General features: G+C 42.9%; 1 protein-coding gene across 1 annotated transcript in view; it reads right to left on the reverse strand.

Annotated features, from left to right (window-relative positions):
• Positions 1–634: 634 nt before the first annotated feature.
• LOC138964160 (uncharacterized) overlaps positions 635–22,500 on the reverse strand; it is a 126,707-nt gene continuing 104,841 nt past the window's right edge. Inside the window, exons 4-9 of the mRNA XM_070336053.1 lie at positions 12,838–13,092; positions 12,074–12,103; positions 11,514–11,677; positions 8,345–8,582; positions 7,052–7,279; positions 635–6,350 (exon numbers count right to left, since the gene is read on the reverse strand). Coding sequence (XP_070192154.1) covers positions 5,455–6,350; positions 7,052–7,279; positions 8,345–8,582; positions 11,514–11,677; positions 12,074–12,103; positions 12,838–13,092 — 1,811 coding nt within the window. The 3' untranslated portion in view covers positions 635–5,454. The remainder of the gene's footprint in view (positions 6,351–7,051; positions 7,280–8,344; positions 8,583–11,513; positions 11,678–12,073; positions 12,104–12,837; positions 13,093–22,500) is intronic.

Raw genomic sequence — 22,500 nt, forward strand, 5'->3', positions numbered from 1 at the left:
GTTTCTTCAAATTGTTTAATTTTTAATTTAATTTATTTTTTATTTTTTAGGCTTGGTTCCGGAAACCTCCCCTGGATCCGCCCCTGGTGTGTGTGTGTGAGTGTGTGTGTGTGTGTGTGTGTGTGTGTGTGTGTGTGTGTGTGTGTGTGTGTGTGTGCGTGTGCGTATGCGCGTGTGCGTGTGTGTGCCGTGTGTGTGTGTGTGTGTTATGTGTGTGTCGTAAAAAAGTGTGTGTCGTTATGTGAGCTTGTTTGTGTCTGTGTGTGTGTGTGTGTGTGTGTGTGTGTGTGTGTGTGTGTGTTTGTGTGTGTGTTTGCTGTATGACACGGTAAAGCAACCAAAAGACCACTTCTATTCAAAATGAAAAAAAATACAGATACAAAAATAAATACAAGAAACTGTTGTCAACAAAATCTCTGTACAGACGCAGGAGACACACACACGCGCACAAAGAAAGATAAACAGACAGACACATCTACGCACGATTACAGACACACACAGACACACACAGACACACACACAGACACACACACACACACACACACACACACACACACACACACACACATTGACACAGACATACACTTACACACACTTACACAAACACACACACAGCAAACCACTAAGAATGACACAGTGTATGAAATGACATTTATTGCATAAGGCTTCGGCAGACATGAACAGAGACAGACTGGCTAAGTGCAACACTTTTTACAATAAACAGAACCAGGAAAAATACAGCACCAGGAGAAAGAAAAAATCTAACGCCAGAATAATTACGCCAGTCTATTAAGAAACCAAATCAAAGAAGCATACCCCAACATAAAATTATTCTACGATCTCAAAAACAAGCACAGCACAAAAGAAGGCAGGGTAGGATTTACGACAAATTATGCACATCGTTATTTACAAAATAAAACAGTAAAGTGCAGTTTACAAATATTCCTCACCTTCCCCAAAATAGTATTTTTACGATCATTATAAAGCGAGTGTTTTTGAATGAAGAGAACCAGTTTTGAGAGTGTGCTCTCGAATGTAAGTGGTTTCTGAAAACATACTCGTTTGAAATAAATGAATGACGAAACCGATCCAGTAATGAAACAACACAAAACCGTTTAAATGTTTGCTTGAATAGCGATTACATTTTCACTTTTTTTCTTTGAAAAGCAACGTTCTGAATGCAACGCAGTTCAGTTTCACATCCTGAAAGAACAGTATTGGTAAGTTATTTAACTCATATCGTTTGCATTTTCAAGAGTAGGTACTCACTTTGACTTTAATTGATTGATTGATTGATTGATTGATTGATTGATTGATTACATTGATACATATATTTATTGATTCATTCATTGATTCATTCATTCAATCAATCAATCATTCATTCATTCGTTCATTCATCGCTTATTAATTCTTCCATTCACTCTCAAGCCAGAAGTATTTGCTACAAAGCATTTGTCAAAAACTCTTTACAACAAACTATATTCAATCATCGAATCCAACATTTCCTTTCATTCAGATTATTACAAAATAAGTGTAAAACAAAACCAAAAACTTCAAGTCAAGGCGCACGTTGTGAAGGCTTTTGCTTAGATACATGTATCTCCAAATTGTGTGTGTACACAAAATGCAAAGACATACAAATGATTTAGGTTAGTACACGTTCATCTCATTCGTGTGGCATTCACCTGAGTTTAATTTGTGCTACAAGGACAAATCAAAGGGATTATGGCATCATACATTATGCATATGGATTGCTACCACTTTATTTTTCTTTAGTGATGAATGACATATAACCACACACAGCAAAACCTTTTTGTCAAACATTCTCGAGCATAGAGTTGGTTAAGGATTCAACAGAGCACATGTAAGTAAAATAGTTAATAAAAGCTAATAGCACCCACATGTGTAGACTTTCGCAGGTGCTCACCAAGTCGGCAACTACTGGTAATATGCACTTTGATGGACGGAATCGATAAGGCAAAGGTTTGAGTCATGGCAATAATGAATACACTAAAAAGAGTAGTACCGAATGACATAACCTTGCATTAAATACTGAATGAAAAAGTGTTCCTGCAAAGTTAGAACCTGCTTCATTGGCAAAGGCCACGAATAGAAAACTGAACACAGAAACAATCTGCGGATTAGTAAAGATGCTGCTTGTGAGATCCGACTGTGCTTCCTTATTCTCTTGGTGCATATAACATTGTGAACTTGGATTTTGCACCTTTAAGTAAAATGCACACATTAAAAAGAAACATAAGTACAAAATGTCACTGTAATCAGTGAAATAAAACAATCTTTCGATCGAATAGTTTGTTAGTAGCCAACTTCACTATCTCGGCCTTGCTTCATTGTTGTCTGCAGCTTGCCCTCATTTGAACATGATTATGTTACTAAATATCAAACAGCTGTGACAGGGGAGGCTACCGCTCCTGTCACAGCAGACTCTGCACCCGAGTTGTTGACCTTTAAGTCAACACCCGTGGTTTGTGGAAATCTGTTTGTGATGGGGTCTGGTGGTTTCCGATTGTCTGTATGTTCATGGAAACCTTCGGGTTTGCATAACAGTTTTTATAGGGCTAAGAAATTAGCCCTAATATTTTCAAACCTGTTTGATTGCACTTCGCTTCCCGAGGTGATCGTAGTGTTTCGGCACTCGGTTACACAGCGAACAATCAGTACAACCCCATGTGAAGCAAACACTTTCCAACTCCACACACAGTTCACAAACACAGGAAGAGACGTTGATATCTCGGCAACAAATTGTTTGCAACGTCAATACCATTGACAAGACGAAACCGCCACTCACCAACAAACACAGAGACTCATTCTACACCTGGTACCGCGCACGAGCAGTCAGAAAACCAGAAAGACACAGTGCAAGTACGCTTGGGTGAGACAGAATTCACCAGAACCTTTGTATGCAAAAACCCAACCAAGTTTTTCCTACAAAGTTAAGTTGATGAAGCTTTACTTTAGAAGCGACCAGTTTGCGAACGCACACTTTTGAGTCGTTTTCTCAATATACGTAGTACTCCTCACACCATACCCCCCTCCCCTCCCAGTACCTCTCCATCTCCCGCCCCGCCCGGCTCCGGCCGTGCCCGATGTTTGCCCTAGAGTATCAGATAATGTACTGACGATGGCTGTCATTTACCTTGGCATTATCAGTCATTCGGGCCTATCAAATGTAACCAGATCCTTGTAGAATGCAAAATGTTGGCAATTATAAGTTTCCCTTGGCATTATCAGCGGCAATCGGGCATATTAAATGTAACAACATCCTTGTAGAATGCAAAATGTTGGCATTTAAAGATTCGACAAATGTAGTGGATGTAATACACTTTTCTGCAGCCACTGCACAACACTGCAGACATTTGAAGTGAGACCTCGTTCATTCATACCAATTTTATTTTCTCTCTCCTTTTTTGGAAGCACAAGTGTTCATCGATGTTCATGCTCAAAATTCAAGCAGGATTAGCACCTATCGTGATCAGCGAGACGAAGTAATGAATTCACACGTACATCCCTTTCGCACACGACTCGCTACAGTCTGTCTGGAATACGCTTCCCTCACTGTGGAGGTCTGTGGCTTGCAGGTGAGTGAGATGCTCAGACCAACCCCAGCGTGAACATCAATAGACTCACAACATATTCCTCTGTTACTGCGTGCTTCAAACTTTCGTTGAATGAGTGGTTAATCATTTTATTCATGATGTTGACTAATATTCAAATCTTGCACCAGTAAATCTCTCAAGCATGCTTCTGGAAAGCGCGCCATTGAAGCTGATACTGAAGACACTGTTCCAAAGATGCAAGGGCAAGTTTGACTTTGAGCACATTGGAAATTAAGGCCGGTACCTGATCAACCCAAAACACCCTAAATGCTTCATACCTTGCGCCTCAAACTCAAACATATAGACTCAAGGTTATTTCAAGTTATTGTAGATGCCTTTCGCCTTGTAACCCCGTGTTTACAAGCCAGAGCACAAGAAGATGCTCAGCTTTTTAAGATCAGATGGTGTTGTTTTTTAACGTCCCTTTAACCGATATGCTTATGCGGGACCAATGCAAGTTTGTTTCCTTTCTCAGTTACCACGGCAGTCTCCGTGATTGACATTATTTACATTAAGGCCTGTCACTGTGACATGAAGAACGTTCTAAAAAGCTCAGGTCTTTTTACACGTTGTACTCCAAATCTTGTTAAAAATCTTGATTTCCTTTAAACCGTTTCAAACCTTGTCCGGAGGGACATCCCGGCATAAGACCTTGAGAGTATCTGCACTGTATTATTTGTCACGAATCTCTTTCACGTCCACACCCTTGACAAAGACGCGTTCAATAGTCCATGGTGCATTGCATCCAAAACAGAGAGGTGGGTCTTCACCCAGCCTTTAAGAAGAACAGTATCTCACATCGCACTGGATAGAGACGCTCTGGAAACTGGGAATATCTACATATACCATTACAGTAAGGGAGTACATTAGAAATATCGGCACTTAACATGCGTCATCTGACCCAGCTTCCATATTCAGAGAGAAGTACAGATGCTTTGGGTGTCTCCACGGCACTTTGGTTTTGAAAGGCACTAGATCAGTTACAATGCATAACACGAAGTTGTAAAATTCACGCTTCACCATAAATTAATTATGTTCTCATCTTCTGATCTTACCCAGTAAGCTGGTGGGGCTCTTCTCTATTTCTTATAGCAAAAGTTAAAGAAAATCTCCACTACATGTTTAGCGATGGCTAGTATAATTCCATGTTCGCCTCAGAAAACACTCCTCAGACGCAGGCGGTTTCCTCAGGATATCTTTGACGAACTTAAGTCGAGTCTTCAGCATCTAAATGTGCATGAAATGTCTAATGACACACATTCCCAGTTTAAAGAAGATCCATGATAGTATTTTTTATATTTTTTCTTGATGATTTTAATCTTAGTTTTAAGTTCGCATACATTCCCGAGAATCATCGGATTCTTTCAGAATCTGATAATGCATGACTTCGAAAGTCTGCCATTCTCAAAGAGAAACCTGCTGAACTGAGATCCATCACATAACCCAGGTCGTACGATTCATGAAATGCCCAGTTTTTTTGTGCAGCATCTTAAATGTCGTTTTTTTCTTCATGCCTCCGCTTTCGCCTGATACAGGCGGGAGTTAAGATGCTTCGCTGTTTTGACACCGTCTGTTCTTCAATGACTTCAAAACGCCCCAGCTCCTAGCAGAGACAGGCTCTTAAAAAAACGGAGACTCATCGCCATCGCAGACACTTGACATGCCGGAGATTCCTTCGTGATCTCTTCGTCGTCGCAGACCGTCTGTTCCTCAATGACTTCAAAACGCGTCAGCCCCTAGCAGAGACCGGCTCTTAGAAAAGTCGGAGACTCCGTTGTCATTGCAGGCCCTTAACATGCCGGAGATTCCTTCGTAATCTCATCGTCGTCGCAGACTCTTAAGATGCCGGAGTCTCCTTCATGATCTCTTCATCCATGTTTTTCAGAGCCTGCATGGTCTGGAGGTACTTGGACTCATTCTTGAAGGGTTTGGAGAGGCCGAGGAAGGGGGTGGGGCGGGGGAGGCTGGAGCTGTAAGGGTACACCAGGCTCGGGTCCTCCATCATCATCCCTCGCGGCCACTGACCCTGGTACTTCACCCCGTACCCCACTTGTCCTCCTCCTCCCTCCATGGTGGGGGAGTGGGGCAGGACGGTAGTGGTGGGGGTGGTCGGGGAGGTGGAGGGCGGGAGGTGGGTCATGCCGATGACCACGCCTTGAGGGGTGGTGAACATGGCGGGGTGGTGGAGCTGGGAGGACCCGTCGTCGCCCAGGTCGTCAGGGGTCATCTCCAGCAGGTATCGTCTGTACTGACCAGAGTCGGACATGTCCCCGAGGTCTCCGGGTCCTTCCTGCAGGTTGGTACCGGTGAAGCTGTACCGGTTCGGGTTCTCCTTGGGCGTGGGGCTGACGTGGGCGAAGGTCATGTAACGACCTTGAGGGTGACCTTGTCCTTTGGAGCCGATGCTGCCGCCTCGAATTTGCCCTCCTCCTCCCCCTCCACCACTTCCTCCTCCTCCACCTCCTCCTCCTCCCCCTCCTCCCCCTCCGTTCCTATCGCCGTGCCTGGTGAGGGTGTGGGTGGGGAGGGACTGAGAGGTGGGGGTCCCAGCCATCTCCTGGCTGTTGATCTTGGCCTGCTGGCGGAGCTTCTGGTCCTCCTTCTTCTTGCGGTTGTGGTGACGCCGCGAGCGGCACATGATGCAGAGCCCCAGCGTGACGGAGGTCAACAGCACGCCTCCTATCGCCCCCAGGATGATCATGTGCAGTGGGATCGCGGCGTCGCTTTCCTTGCCTGAACAGAAAGAGAACAGACAGTCAGTTTCGGAAGACGCACTGCACTGGACGTGGAATTACAGTTTGCATCGCTGGAGATCTATTGCAAAAAAACCCAAGGCGCGTGAAGCGATATAAAAACATTAAGTCAATCTGTCGACCTAAACCGTTAGGGAGGGGCCTCAATCAGATAAAGATCGAATCACAAAACTGCCATCAACAAGTCTAACGAGCCGATACACGGGCAAAGGCAAATGTGAACAGACTTTGGAAAAAAATGACTAAAAAAAGCAGACATCCACAAAGACAACTCCAGATAGTTCAAAACGCATGCACAAAACTTTGCTGCGTGCTCAGCGTACTACGACGTATGCCAGCGTGCTTCAGCGTCCTCTTAACGTATACAAAACGTTCCCATAACGTATTCGACGTACGCCAGCGTACTTATTCAAATACTTATTCAAATGTCCCATACGTCGGCATACGCAGGCGTTAAAACGGTCGTGTGACAGGGCCATAAGAGTAAACTTCATAATCATCCCAGTAAAAAATCTTATTCAATCATAAGAACGTTTGTCAAAAACACGGAGACCCCCCTACAAGCCACCACCACCACCCCCCCCCCCCTTCCAAGAATAAACGAATTAATACTACAAACAAACAAACCAACAAACAAACAAAAGAGACAAGAAAGCAAACAACTAAAAGGCCACATCTCACCTTTCTCTGTAGTGTTCTCAGTACTTCCGCCACCCCCACCTCCGCCACCCCCGTCACCGTCCGGGTACCATTCGCCTCCTTTACTGGGGTCAGTTCCGTCCACCACGGGCACCCCCGGGCACCCTCTCTCGTCCCTCCCGTCTGGGCAGTTGGCCAAGCCGTTGCAGCGCATATTGGTGGAGATGCAAAACCCTCCGCAGGAGAAGAAGCCCTTAACGCAAGCGTCACCTGCAACACAGTCACATTTGTTTGTTGGCAATGAACTAAGTACAGTTAGATTTTTTTCTATATCAGTCTTCTTCTTCTTCGTCTTCTTCTTCTTCTCTTTCTTCTTCTTGTTCGCTCCTTTTAGACATTACTTCTGTGGCACGCACGAATGCCGCCGTCTTCTTTAGGGCCACTAGGTTTCCAAACAGCTTCTCCTGCAGGGGGTTCTCGTCCGGCTCTATATCAGTAAATATTAAGGTCCGCTGCGGGTTGTCGAAAAAGAAGAAAGAGAGCCTAAAAGTAAGTATCCCCTGAAGCATTATTATTTTAAAAATTGTACTTTTTGTTGGCGATGAAAGAAGATCTTGGTCAATAAGTTCGAGAATATGTTTCTGACTTGGAAAGAGTTAAAGGTCAATTGTGTTTTGTTTTGGCCATGGAATAAGTAGAATAAGATTTGTCGATGTTGGTAAGAATTCAGGTAAATTGAAGTTGTCTTTGCTGGACACGAAAAAGGACTTGAGGTGCTGGTAAGAATTAAGGTCAATTGTGGTGATTGATAAAATAAATACAATAAGGTTGTGCTATGCTGGTAAAGATTAGGGCGTAATGTATTATACTTTAGGGCATTTACAAAATCCTCGAGTGAAACAAGAAATTTAAAAATGTACTGACATTTTCAGGGATTTTTGTTTATTTCCTGGTTTTGAGAATTTACTGTCAAATGTACAGAAACTTACGTTAGAGGTTCCAAGAGAAGCTCCCTCTTAGCATCTGACCTGGTTTGGTCTCCGCAGACATTTCCTTCCCTATTCTACGCTTTCTGTACTTAATCTGTGTTGAAATAACCTCAGCATCCAGTGAGATGCAGTTTGCACCGATAAAAACAAAAACAAACAAAAAAATGAACAAGTAAACTGCAAAGGCAACACTTTTGCAACATTTGTCCCTTTCTCTTGTTACAAGATGCTAACCGATCTATATTATTGGTTTAGTTAGTTTTATTTGGTTTTGCCCATTCTTTTGTATCAATATACATCATTCTATTTTGTTTCGTTTCATTTTCATTATGAAAAATACACGCACCAGTGTGTACAAGAGAGTAGACCAGCTCAAGGTCAGGTTTGGTGTGAAGGGCGTTGCCATAGAGACGCACGAAGACGCGGTTGTTCTTGGAGGTCAAGGACATCACTGCAGGGTCATCGCCTCCGCACAGGCGCGCTTGGCGGTCTCTCTCTAGTGTGGTCCCATGATACAGCGCGACGTAGCTGATATCGCAACGAACGCTGCTGCCCCGAGCCATTTTCACCGTGTGCAGGTTAATCTGCAAAGACGACAGAAATTAAATATTCAAAAACGTGGTGAAAGACAAAACAGAGAGAGAGAGAGAGAGAGAGAGAGAGAGAGAGAGAGAGAGAGAGAGAGAGAGAGAGAGACAGAGAGAGAGAGAGAGAGAGAGAGAGAGAGAGAGAGAGAGAGAGAGAGAGAGAGAGAGAGAGAGAGAGAGAGACAGAGAAGGACCGACAGACAGACAGACACAAAACAGAGAGACAGAGTCGGAGAGAATTGAGCAAGGAGGTGTGTGTGTGTGTGTGTGTGTGTGTGTGTGTGTGTGTGTGTGTGTGTGTGTGTAAGTGTGTGTGTGTAAGTGTGTGTGTATGTGTAAATGAGCGTGTATATATGTGAGAGAGAGAGAGAAAGAAAGAGAGAGAGAGAGAAAGAGAGAGAGAGAGAGAGAGAGAGTCAGAGGCACAGAGAGACCAAGAGAGAGACAGAGAGACAGACACAGAGAGAGACAGAGAGAAAGAGAGAGACAGAGAGAAATAGAGAGACAGACAGAGAGAGAGACAGACAGAGACAGAGACAGAGAGACAGACAGAGATATACAATGAGACAGAAAGAGAGAAGGAAGCAAGGGGGTTCCGTATCCTTAACGGATTATGACTTTATTCAGTTATTCTGCAAAAAAACTGAAATGCTGGAGAAAAACTGTTTGTTTCTGCAGCATTTCTGCATAATGTCATCTTTCGCGAGAGCAACGGGTTTTTTTCTGCAGTAAAACAGTTTTACTGCAGTAAAATTGAAATCAAGAATGCTGCAGTAAAACGGTGATGTTGTTTTACTGGAGAAAAACTGTTTATTATTCTCTTTTTTTTAAAATTATTATTCTCTTTATTTATATAGCGCCTTATCCGAAGTTTACACTTTTTCTTCAGCATTTTGACATTATTCAGTTATTCTGCAGAAAAACAGAAATGCTGGAGAAAAACTGTCTTTTCTGCAGCATTTCTGCATAATGTCATCTTTCGCCGAAGCAACGGGTTTCTCTGGAGCAAAACATTTTACTGCAGTAAAATTGAAATCAAGACTGCTGCAGTAAAACGGTGCTGTTGTTTTACTGCAGAAAACCTGTTTACACTTTTTCTGCAGCATTTTGTACTGGCTCATTATAATGTTGGAGCACGCGAGCCACCCCTCTGTCGAGAGATGGACTCATCCAGAATTATCAATAGTTGTGCGTGACACGAATGTATTTTGTCTGTACACTGCGGAACAAACTATTATACTATCCCAGGGGGCGACGAATACAAACGCTACTGTACAAGGTCGTTCGTTTTTCTCCAGAAAAACTGTCACAGACTATTCTGAAGAAAAAGTTAATCGCAATAATACTGCAGAAAACCAAGTAAACATTATGCTTCAGAAAAACTGTTTTACTGCAGTAAAAAACGTTGCTTCGGCGAAAGATGATATTATGCAGAAATGCTGCAGAAAAGACAGTTTTTCTCCAGCATTTTGGTTTTTCTCCAGAATAACTGAATAATGTCATAATCCGCCAAGAGCCAGTACAAAATGCTGCAGAAAAAATGAAAACAGGTTTTCTGCAGTAAAACAACAGCACCGTTTTACTGCAGCATTCTTGATTTCAATTTTACTGCAGTAAAATGTTTTGCTGCAGAAAAAAAACGCTGCTTCGGCAAAAGATGAAATTATGCAGAAATGCTGCAGAAAAGAACGGTTTTTCTCCAGCATTTGTCTTTTCTGCAGAATAACTGAATAAATTCATAATCCGCTAAGGATAGTTCCGAGACAGTTTATGTATGAAAGAAAACTGACACACGGTTATAAACTTCACGTATATCTGCGTTTCACGTGACTCGCGAAGGAGCTTGAAAAAAAGCACTACAGAAGCAAGAACAGAAAAAGGGAACACATGTTCTGCATGGGAACGTGACGCAAGGCTATAAATCTCAAGTCTTGTCGTGATTTCAAGGTTTTCATGATGTGTTTGTGGGGGATGGGGTTGGGGTTGGGGGGGGGGGGGGAGAGGGTGTTCAAGATATGAGATTCAGATACTTTGGCCCTGAAAAGAAAAATAAGATGAATGATGTAACAGAGAGTAGATGCTATATGTTACTTCCGGTTTCGTTGGGAATCTGGCTGAGAAATGCCATTAAAACTTATTCTTTACCAAACGTTGAATCTTATCGTTTACTGTTCAGGGTGAAATATTAACTGCCAAACGACCTCGGGAAACGCTGATTTTGAGAGCTGCGGTTACATAAGCTGGGCCTCGGGCTGGGTCTCGGAAGAAAGAAAGAATATAAGCATTTCTCTTGCAATCGAAGTTATACAACGCTCTGTATGCTTTTATTGCACGGGGAGTTGGGCGTGTTGCTACTCTGATCTGAGAGAGAGAGAGAGAGAGAGAGAGAGAGAGAGAGAGAGAGAGAGAGAGAGAGAGAGAGAGAGAGAGAGAGAGAGAGTGTGAGAGAGAGAGAGAAAGAGAGAGAGAGAGAGAGAGTGAGAGAGAGAGAGAGAGAGAGAGAGAGAGAGAGAGAGAGAGAGAGAGAGAGAGAGAGAGAGAGAGAGATACACAGAGAGAGGTTGTATATGGGTTTAGTTTTTGTCTCAAACGTTCACACTGAAATCCACAGAAAGACAACCAGGCAGCAAAACAGCCAGCCAGCAAGCAAGTTAGACACCCCCCCCCGCCCCCTCACACACACACACATACCACCCCCTCCCCCCCCACACACACAGAACAACGAAATTCCTCAAATACAGTTTGCATCGCTGGAAAGCCATTGGAAGAAAAACAAGTCGCGTAAAGCGATATACACACATTTAGTCAACCTGTCGGCAAAAAGGGTTGAAGCGGCAAGGAAAGAGTCTCTGCTTCTACTCTCTGTGCTGTTGGCCTAAACCATTAGGTGGCGGCTTTAATCCGATAAATATCGAATAATAAACTTACCGCGTTGCCTGGGTCTGTGAAGATCTCCCACGTGCAGTCTACAGGTCTGCCTGTTGGGTAGTTGGGATCCGACACGTCACCAAAAGGGACCTCCTCTGACGTCAGCACTCCATCCGGGTTATTTGGCCCAAGTTTGATAGGAATTCGACACACAGTCGACGTCACTAATAACGACAGAACACTACCATTGGTGACCTTCATGATTTGCTAAAACAGGATATTAATAAATCAAGAAAACGCATTTATGGTGAAAAACAATCCTCGAGCGTATAAAATCAAGCTGCCGCTTGTAACACGTGACCTCTTGCGAGAAGATTCATTCTCGACTGTCTCCCATTGATCAGGGTGTTGGTTTGAAAAGAAACTTCCAAGTCTACTCTTTCTACAGTTTTACCATTTGTTGCGTATTATTCTGGTCGAGACACTTGTATGTTAGAGTTACAGGAACATCACTCGAAGCAAAGCAACAGTAATTTTTTTTTAAATAGACAGTCTGCGTGCGTGAGCAGACATTATTCAGCGAATAACTTTAAACAAGATGTACTTAAGACGTTTCTCACCTTTGCTGAGTGATGTTCCATCATTTTGCGCTGAAACAAAACACCATGCATGAGTAGGAGCATCCCAATAAACTTATTTGATACAGGTAAAAAAAATCATTCAAGTAAGCTTATAACGCGTGACTGCTGTGTTTTCACTGTTTTAATTCTATTTTTAATAGAATCCTGTTTAAAAGGAACACCATTTGGACATATGGCCTTATCTCTTTGTCTCTGTGGTTCCAGTGCACAGACACCATCTGACCATCAAGCAAGCCGCACACTGACCGGATACTGTTGCACAGCCGCAGCTCGAAACCAAAAAATAATAACAGCCGAAAACAAGAACAAGAACGACAACACAGAAATGCAGGAACAGAAACTGAACGAAAACATAGCAGTGTTGACCTTCATCGACGGCCAGACAGCCAGACAGACGGACAGGTAGGCTGGCAGACATAATAGGCAGGCAGGCAGGCAGACTCAGCCACGTACACACTCGATCACACCCGCCCCTTGCACACACACGCACGCAACCACGCACGCACGCACGCACGTATGCACGCACACGCGCGCGCACGCACGCACGCACGCACGCACGCACGCACGCACGCACACACACACACACACACACACACAAACACGCACGCACGCACATACACACACACTGTACTCACACATACACACACGCGCACACACACGCACGCACGCACATACACGCACGCACGCACGCACATACACATACACATACACACACACACACACACAGCTCACATCACACTTACTGTGGTCTTTGTGGTAGGAATATATAGCCCTGAAGCCGTCATATTGAAGCAAGTCATCCGTTTTGAATCGTAGCCAGAGGAAACGATTGGTGGATTCAATGAGGGGCGGGAAGTGAGCCCCGCAAAAGCGACCAATCTGGCGCGAGTATGCAAATGGTCCGTCCCGGACTTCGAGAAAATCATACTTGCAATCTTCTGATTTCTCCAGAACAAAGTGATCCCGGAAGTCCAGCTTGATTCTGAAGCCTGGTGGTGCTGCAATATGGAGAAAAATAATTCATAAGACTAACCTAGTATGAAAATAGGAACAATAGACTGCAGGTGAGAAGAACAAGGACAAGGTACAAATGGCAATGTTGATTGTTTTTTCTCCTCTCTGTCTTTTTGTAGCTGCATGATGAAGACATCCGTCGAAACCGGTCCTTATTCGTATTGTTATTGTTCGTGGTTTTGGTGAGTACATTTTCATTGTTTTTTTGTTCTTGTTAAAATAGTATGGTGCATACGGTGGGGGTGGGGGGGCCGGGGGGGTACCATCCTACACATTAGCATTGCAACAGTTGATTGCTGCTGGTTTCCTCAGGCTACCACAGTGGCGGTAACAAATTTACGTGCAAAGCGTTAACTTAAACGAAACTCCCGACACCTTCACTAACCACCCACTACCCTCCCCTCATCCCTAAGAACACGTTCCCGGCATCGACACAGTCTCAAGGCGCAAGAGGAAGAAAAGTCCTAAGCTCTTGCCCACCCTCCGCTTACAATTTGGTCTTAGCGAACTGACAACTAAACAAACAAACAAAAAATGCCTGGAAGAAGACTAAAAAGACGGAGGAGGAGGACGAGTAACGGGGAGAAGGAGAAACATAGCACACAGACCCCCCCCCCCCCCACAAAAACCACCACAACAAACAAAAGGTCCAAGAAGGCAGCAGAGCTCTCGTTACTGCTGCTTGGGCAGAAAACAAACTTATCACGTACATTGAGGTTAAACATTAAACAAGTCGCGTAAGGCGAAAATACAACATTTAGTCAAGCTGTCGAACTCACAGAATGAAACTGAACGCAATGCAATTTTTCAGCAAGACCGTATAGCATCGTCAGTCCACCGCTCGTGGCAAAGGCAGTGAAATTGACAAGAAGAGCGGGGTAGTAGTTGCGCTGAGAAGGATAGCACGCTTTTCTGTACCTCTCTTCGTTTTAACTTTCTGAGCGTGTTTTTAATCCAAACATATCATCTCTATATGTTTTTGGAATCAGGAACCGACAAGGAATAAGATGAAAGTGTTTTTAAATTGATTTCGAAAATTTTATTTTGATCATAATTTTTATATTTCTAATTTTCAGAGCTTGTTTTTAATCCGAATGTAACATATTTATATGTTTTTGGAATCAAAAAATGATGAAGAATCAGATGAACGTAAATTTGGATCGTTTTAAAAAAATGGTTTTTTTTTTTTACAATTTTCAGATTTTTAATGACCAAAGTCATTAATTAATTTTTAAGCCACCAAGCTGAAATGCAATACCGAAGTCCGGGCTTCGTCGAAGATTGCTTGGCCAAAATTTCAATCAATTTGATTGAAAAATGAGGGTGTGACAGTGCCGCCTCAACTTTTACAAAAAGCCGGATATGACGTCATCAAAGGTATTTATCGAAAAAAAGAAAAAAACGTCCGGGGATATCATTCCCAGGAACTCTTATGTCAAATTTCATAAAGATCGGTCCAGTAGTTTGGTCTGAATCGCTCTACACACACACGCACAGACACACACACATACACCACACCCTCGTCTCGATTCCCCCCTCTACGTTAAAACATTTAGTCAAAACTTGACTAAAATTAATGTAAAAAAAAACACCACAATCTGATATAGCCATGGAAGAAAGGAATCCGATCACTAAACATTTTCAAAAAGAGGGCTGGGGCACAAGTACTGACATTGTAAGGGGGGGGGGGGGGGGGATGAGGAGGAAGGGGAGCAGGGCAAGGGTTCCCTTCAGGCTCCATTCAAATATTGAGCAGTTGTGTAATAAGCACTGACATTGTCAGTTCGACTGTTATAGACTAAACTGGTAGCTTTGTCTCTGTGCCTACAAAAAGTCCGTCTGAAAAAATGCGTGCACTAGGGCATCAACGAAGACACAAGTGGTGTAAGCATCCACCTCATTCACGTATAACATATGTGACCCTCCACCACGAAATGAGTCGCATGTCACCTTTGCATGATTTTCATGTTTTTACATTTTTCTACGGAGTTTTTTATGCTCTATCCAGTGGTGAAAACCGTTTTAGAAAAGAGCGAAAACTGTTTGAGTTATAAGCCTGTGACTAAGGTGACCCTCACACTGTTACCAGACACTCCCCGGACTTATATTTAGCCTAACGCAGAACCGCGCGAGGTGACATGCGACTCATTTCGTGGTGGAGGGTCACATATACACATTCATCATCGGAGCCAAACCCTAAAATAAACCCGAGAAAAGGTTCAGTCCGCATTATCTCAACGCTTTTCTTGTTTGCGAAAGAAAGGTTTAGTCTAGAGATCGCTGCTTTCTTTGTTTCTTCCTTGCTCTCCGAGGAATGCTGACCCGAGCAAGAAGACTGGCTGAACACGTAAGGCAAAGCAACAACGCCAGACAAGTAAAGGAAATTCAATTTCGGGGATATGTCCGGATCGCTCACGGCGCTTTTACTGCAGCAGGATAAACGAAAGATCTGGAATCGGAAGTCAAGCTTTCCCAAACGCCAGGGGGCGCAATCATCGAATTTCCGGCAAGTCTGGTGTCACTCGAGCATGCGTAGTGGCTGTTACAGTGAAGTAGGTATCCACCCCGAAACTCTGTTTTAGCTATCGTCATTAGTGTTTTGTATAGGTACCTATCTGTTGAGTATTTTTTCTGTTCTCTCTTCTTTGGGTCTTTTGCTATTTCTATCTACCAAAAACATAGCCACTCCGCGTTTCTGTCTGGGTCTCATTCTTGGGGTATCTGGTCTGTTTCTCTTTGTGGAAAAGAATACAGGAGGACACTGAAGGGCCGTATACCAGGTTTTAGTCTGCAACAGCAAAGAAGTATGGAACGGAAAGCGTCTGGAGTAAGTACCGAGCTGAAAAAAGACTATAAATTATCACCCTGGTCTAAAGGATGTTCTTTTTTCAGTTGTATACTATTTCAACAAGTATCATGCTCATTACATGACGCTCGGCAAGAATAATTTGGCATCTAGCCTACAGTTTTAACTTTAATTCCGTCAACATTTTCTCAATTTGAAGGTTAGAATAGGTTTTCAGAAATCATGTTTGAAATGAAAGTACCACAGGACTGCTTGTACACGTACTAATAATTCCTTTCCGGACATAAAACCGAAGCGATGATTAAAATGCATCTGACATTCGGACTACTTCACGTTGCTTACATTAAAGTCGCAACACTGACTTCCAAAACGCATTTTCTGCACTGAGGATGCAACCAGCACCAAGATGAACTGATTAAAACAACAAGCAGCGCGCAGTCAAGATCAAACAAGGTGTGCTATCACATATTTGACACTTTCTCGCCACCAGTACTGCTCCTGGGTGGTCGGTGTAAACTATCCGGTAATGAAGATTACGTTATGTTTGATCCTTCTACGAAACCGATGGAGAACTGGGTTCGAGTCACTAAAAGGGCGTTAACTCATGTCATGTACAGTACGAAACGAAGGAGCGAAGTTTGATCTCACAGTGTGTAAGAGACAACGGCCAAAGATTGGCAACACAGAGGGCACCAACGATAACAGAGGAACAAAAACAATATCTTTTCACAACGACTCGTAAACACTGTTTTTAAAGAGTGATTGTTTAGAACCATAGCATTATTGTGGAAGGGAGACTCGAGAAAAACAAGTTTAATCCCATTGTGGCGAAGTGAGTACTGATAACAAAAACAAAACAAAAACACAGAAAAAACCCACACCTGTCTGTCCATAAAGGCCGTGTAAAAACAAAAAACAAAAACAAACAAACAAACAAAAAAACAAGCAAACAAACAAACAAACAAACAAACAAACAAACAAGCAAACAAACAAACAAACAAACAAACAAACAAACATGCGAGACGCTGTTGTGAACGAGAGACCTAGTTTGATCCTAATGTATACCGATAAACGAGAATAGTTTTTTTTTGGATGTGCCAACGAGAACAGAAAAACAAAAACACAAAATAATATCCACGCCGGCTGCTAAAAACCGGTGTAACTAGAGTATCAATATGATCCCACAGACATGTTGCATGGGGTATTGAAAAATGAAGTTTGATCACATGTTGGAATAAGCTGAAGACGAACAGGGGAAAACCCTGTCTGAGTGACTGTTTAGAACGAGACGAGTTTGACCCCAATGTGTTTTCGAGAGAGCAAAGTTCGATTGCACAGAGTGCCAGACAGAAGAGGGTAACAGAAACTCCCCAAACATGCAGTGTAAAACCTAGGGGTTGTTAAAGAACGAGAGAAACAAGAAATTCCTCCGAGGTAGGAAAAACACCCCCGTTGGTCAAAGGGAAATAACCATTCTCACTGCCACCAACTGAGAAGGTTATTTCCCTTTGACCATTAATATGTGCCTCTATAAGTCCTGTAGAATCTTAATCCACCAATAACTCCCTAACCGTGTGTTCGACTGGTCCCAATTTTTGTAAGGACCGTCTCAGGAATGTATAGAACCTGTTCACCAAGTTTGGTGACGATTGGTCCGTTCATTCTTGAGATCTATATGCGAACACAAACACACAAACAAACAAACAAACAAACACATCGACCGAATCCTATACACACCCCTATACCGGGGGTGTAACAAAAGGGAAGAAAATCTCGACACTGCACAAAGGCTGTTAATCCGTGATCCACCGTTTGCGCTAAACGGTACTAGCAAAGTTTGATTCCAAAGTGCGCCACTGAGAACAGGGGAACAAAAACTCTCCACAAAGGCTGTGAAAACCTGGTGTGAACGAGTGATTGTTTAGAGTTCCCTGAAAAAGTGCCAATAAGCAGACTCCACTGGCGTACACGACCCCAGATAAACATTGCGCAGAAAGATAGCTGTTACAAGTGTAAACTGCGAGGAATCAGGGATTAAAAAAAAAAGTTCGCATGTTCGACATTGAAGAAGAAGAAGACGAAACAGAAGAAAGAGAACACACACTATGAGGATGAGGAATGGGTGAAGGAGAAAGAGGAGGAAGAGGAGAAAGATGAGGGGGAGAAGGAGGATTGAGAAAAAAAGAAAGAGGAGAAGGAAAAGCAGGAGGAGGAGGGGGGAGGGAGAGAGGGAGGAGGAGGAGGAGGAGGAGACGGGGAAGCCGAGAAGCAGGAAATTAGAAGAGGAGGAGAAGGAGGAAGTGGGAATGGATTGGTTGGTTGGCTATTGTTTTTTATTGTCCCTGCAGCAGTGGGCAAGGAAGAAAACGGAAGAGAAGACAAAGAAAGAGAAGGAGAACAAGAAGGAGGAGGGGTCAGACGTGAAGGAGGAGGGGTCAGACGTGAAGGAGGAGGGGTCAGACGTGAAGGAGGAGGGGTCAGACGTGAAGGAGGGAGAGGATTGACAAGAACAATTAAGATACTGCGACCACCAAGCCATGACCAACCCCCCCTCCCCCACCCCTGTGTGTTGTAATTGTCCAACGTGTGTTTTCTTTTGTGTTATGTTTTGTGCTCCCTTGTCTGTGTCCTGCAATGCACAGCCTATACTTGTATACAAAAAAATAAAATAAAATAAAAGAAAAAAAAAAAAAAAAAAAAAAACCCCAAAAAAAAATACAAAATGAAAAAGAACAGAAAAGAAAAATGAGGAAAAGGAGGAGGAGGAAGGGAGCCGGAGGAATGTGTTGGAGAGAGAGAAGAAGAATAGAAAGAAAGAAAACAAGTCGCGTAAGGCGAAATTACTACATTTAGTCAAGCTGTAGAACTCACAGAATGAAACTGAACGCACTGCATTTTTTCACAATGACCGTAGTCCGCCGCTTGTGCAAAACGGAGTGAAAGTGACGAGCCTGTTCAGCGCGGTAGTGGTTTCGCTGTGCTGCATAGCACGCTTTTCTGTACCTCTCTTTGTTTTAACTTTCTGAGCGTGTTTTTAATTCAAACATATCATATCTATATGTTTTTGGAATTAGGAACCAACAAGGAATAAGATGAAATTGTTTTTAAATCGATTTCGGAAATTTAATTTTGATCATAATTGTTATATTTTTAATTTTCAGAGCTTGTTTTTAATCCAAATATAACATATTTATATGTTTTTGGAATCTGGAAATGATGTAGAATAAGATGAACGTAAATTTGGATCGTTTTATATATATAAAAAAAAAAAATTACAATTTTCAGATTTTTAATGACCAAAGTCATTAACTAATTTTTAAGCCACCAAGCTGAAATGCAATACCGAAGTCCGACCTTCGTCGAAGATTGCTTGGCCAAAATTTCAATCAATTTGATTGGAAAATGAGGGTGTGACAGTGCCGCCCCAACTTTTACAAAAAGCCGGATGTGACGTCATCAAAAGTATTTATCAACAAAATGAAAAAAATTTCCGGGGATATCATTCCCAGGAACTTTCATGTCAAATTTTATAAAGATCGGTGCAGTAGTTTGGTCTGAATCGCTCTACACACACACACACACACACACACGCACAGACAGACAGACAGACACACACACATACACCACGACCCTCGTCTCGATTCCCCCTCTATGTTAAAACATTTAGTCAAAACTTGACTAAATGTAAAAAGGAGGAGGAGGAGTAGGAGGAGGAGGTGGAGGGGGATAAGGAAGAGGAGGCGGGATCGAGGAAGCGGAGTATGAGCAGGATTTTGTAGAGGGAGAATTCGAAGAAGAAGAGGATTAGGGACGAGGAGGAGGAAATGAAAAACATCACCTAGACTCTCATCGCAGAGAACATGAAAAAAACTGTTGTTGTCAATAGAAACATAAAATAACACTAGTACTTCAAAGAAAGAGTACATGCACGCGCCTATTGTCACATTCTTACCACAACAGCCAGAGAATCATAGAGCCCTCCCTTGGAGCATGTTATGCAAAACAATCACATACACGCGTGTTTAGGTAAACACATATGTTTACACTCATACTTGATTGCATTCTGGTTTAGCCTTGGTGTGTTGCTGTTTTTGTTACATATAGCGATATAAGTAACTGTACAGACCACATAGAACATTAGATGAGCTGTACATTCTCCATTATTTTTATTCAGCGAGTTGATCCTGTCGAAGAAAGCAACAATATAATTCCCTTTTCCAAAGCAGACCATCTTCTAGTCTACATCTTCAAGGTTGTACCTGCACGATCATCTTATACCACATCTTCCACGCACCCCCTCCCCCCTTTAGTGTCCCTACATGTGAAAATCTCCAATCACAATCGGCCATCCCACCTCCCGTCCCTACCTCTCATCTCCACAACCCCCCTCCCCAAACTCTAAATGCATTTTTCTGGCACACTTTTTGATGCCATAATATACGTGCCAAACAAGGTCAGTCTTCGAGTTTTGTGCCCACAATTTCTCCATACCCCTTAGGTGTTTACGTAAAACTGTATGAAGCTTTCTCCTTTTGTTTGGATAACGAAGAACAATCCATTCTCCTTTTTCATCACCTACGCGTATACATCCGCAAGGGCTAAGTATAAACTTCCCCGTGGTTCTAGTCTCAATGTTGCACGTTGTGTTATGCTGTCGCCGCTCTCGCGAGATCTCGTTCCTATATGAACATGGCAGCGGACGACCTAATAAGCATGAAGTGTTTATTGTTTACAAGACGAGGCAGCTGAGAGGCTTGCCTTTGACACTTGTCAGCTAGTTTTTCATTTGTGCTTATTTCCTATACATCATGTTTTGACATGCTGGTGAAGTGGTTCCCATATGGCCCGGCTTATTAGACCTGGAGACTTTAGGATTAGCTTAGTTTTAGCCTTCTCGTTGCACCTCGCCCCCTCTCACCCCTACCTGGCTAAAAGCAGTGCAACGTATCTTGTTTGTTATTTTATTCTTCGACGTTTGCATAACTGAAGACAAGAAAGACATCTTTTCCTTTACATGTTTGTTAAGCAGTTCATAATAAGTGTGTTTTAAAATAATTAGATTTTCGTTGAAAGGAAAAACACCCCGTTCAAGTAAGTTATTTGCTTGTTTTATAAGTCTAGCACGGACAAATTCACTGTGACATTAAAGTACTCATGATTTAGACAGATGGAAACACAGACAGACACGGCACTGGCTAAAAAAAAGACGTACGGTCACTGAAGTATATAGCTACCAGCCTCTATGATATAACTCAGTCAGTGGATACAGCTGATTTGTTGGCAGGACACAGACCAAGACAAGCATGGAGACTGACACGGATAGGCCTACTCTATAAAAAAAAATTAAAAAAACCCAAAAAAACCACACCAAACAAACATAAATAGCCGAGTGTGTGACCGGTCTGTTCCTGACTGGAATAACAGCCGAAGACTTTTCAGTGCCGGTACAATTAAAAAAACAGAGCCCCAAAGTAACTCTCTCCGCCAACGCCTTGAACATGATAACAAGGTTTAAGGTAATTTCAAAGTCTAAATGATCACTTTTCACCACGATATTGCCTTCATATCTTAGCTTGAACCCATTGCCACGCAGTTTCATTGTCTGCTTATACAGAATACAGAATACAGAATGTTTAATTGCCCATGGTTGGGAATTTGTGATGACATTGCGGTTGAGAAACATTTCAATCCAGCCATATATACCAACATACGCATCATTTATGATCAACATCAACTGCTAAGTGTGGTATCTTGCAACAGCTATTGTCTTATCCACCATCATGAGTCTTTATGCAATGTCGTATTGTTTGGGTCAAGTAAAATACGCTTTTGTTTGAGTTCGTGTCCTAGATACATACTGTCGGTAGTTTCATGTCATGCATTTTGAATAACATTTTGTTTAAGCCTACAGCTTCCTTGAAGTTGGCACACTATTCTTGCCGCAATTCTGGGCCAGTACCATATCATGAATGATCTAATCACCGTTATCTACCAAAGCCACCCGATTTATTCCTCCCATGTAGACGACTCATACCATTGACCTAGATCTTTGTGAAAGGTATGTCTCAGCTGCTTCACAGCGCGTCTAATAGTAACACAAATATACAAGCAATGCTGCAACCACACAGAGACAGGATAGCAACACTTGCCGGAAGTTTATTTGCTCAGACCCGTCATTGGCTGATCTGTTTTGACATGCGCAGAGCACTTCACATAAGCGCTCTTTAGTGGAGGAGGGGAGGAGAAATCGAGCGTCTCAAATATTTTCTTTGACCCGGTTTGCTTGGAACTATTTCAGAAATTAGGAGAATTCATGAGTGTGTGTGTGTGTGTGTGTGTGTGTGTGTGTGTGTGTGTGTGTGTGTGTGTGTGTGCGCGCGCGAGTGTGTGTGTGTGCGTGTGTGTTTGTGTATGTGTATGTGTGTGTGTGTGTGAGTGTGTGTGTGTGTGTGTGTGTGTGTGTGTGTGTGTGTGTGTGTGTGTGTTATACGTTAGTGTCTGTGCTTCCGGCCGGCTGCGTGCGTACGTATGTGTGTGTGTGTGTGTGTGTGTGTGTGTGTGTGTGTGTGTGTGTGTGTGTGTGTGT

Source organism: Littorina saxatilis, linkage group LG1 (assembly GCF_037325665.1).
Source record: "Littorina saxatilis isolate snail1 linkage group LG1, US_GU_Lsax_2.0, whole genome shotgun sequence".
Taxonomy (NCBI): domain Eukaryota; kingdom Metazoa; phylum Mollusca; class Gastropoda; order Littorinimorpha; family Littorinidae; genus Littorina; species Littorina saxatilis.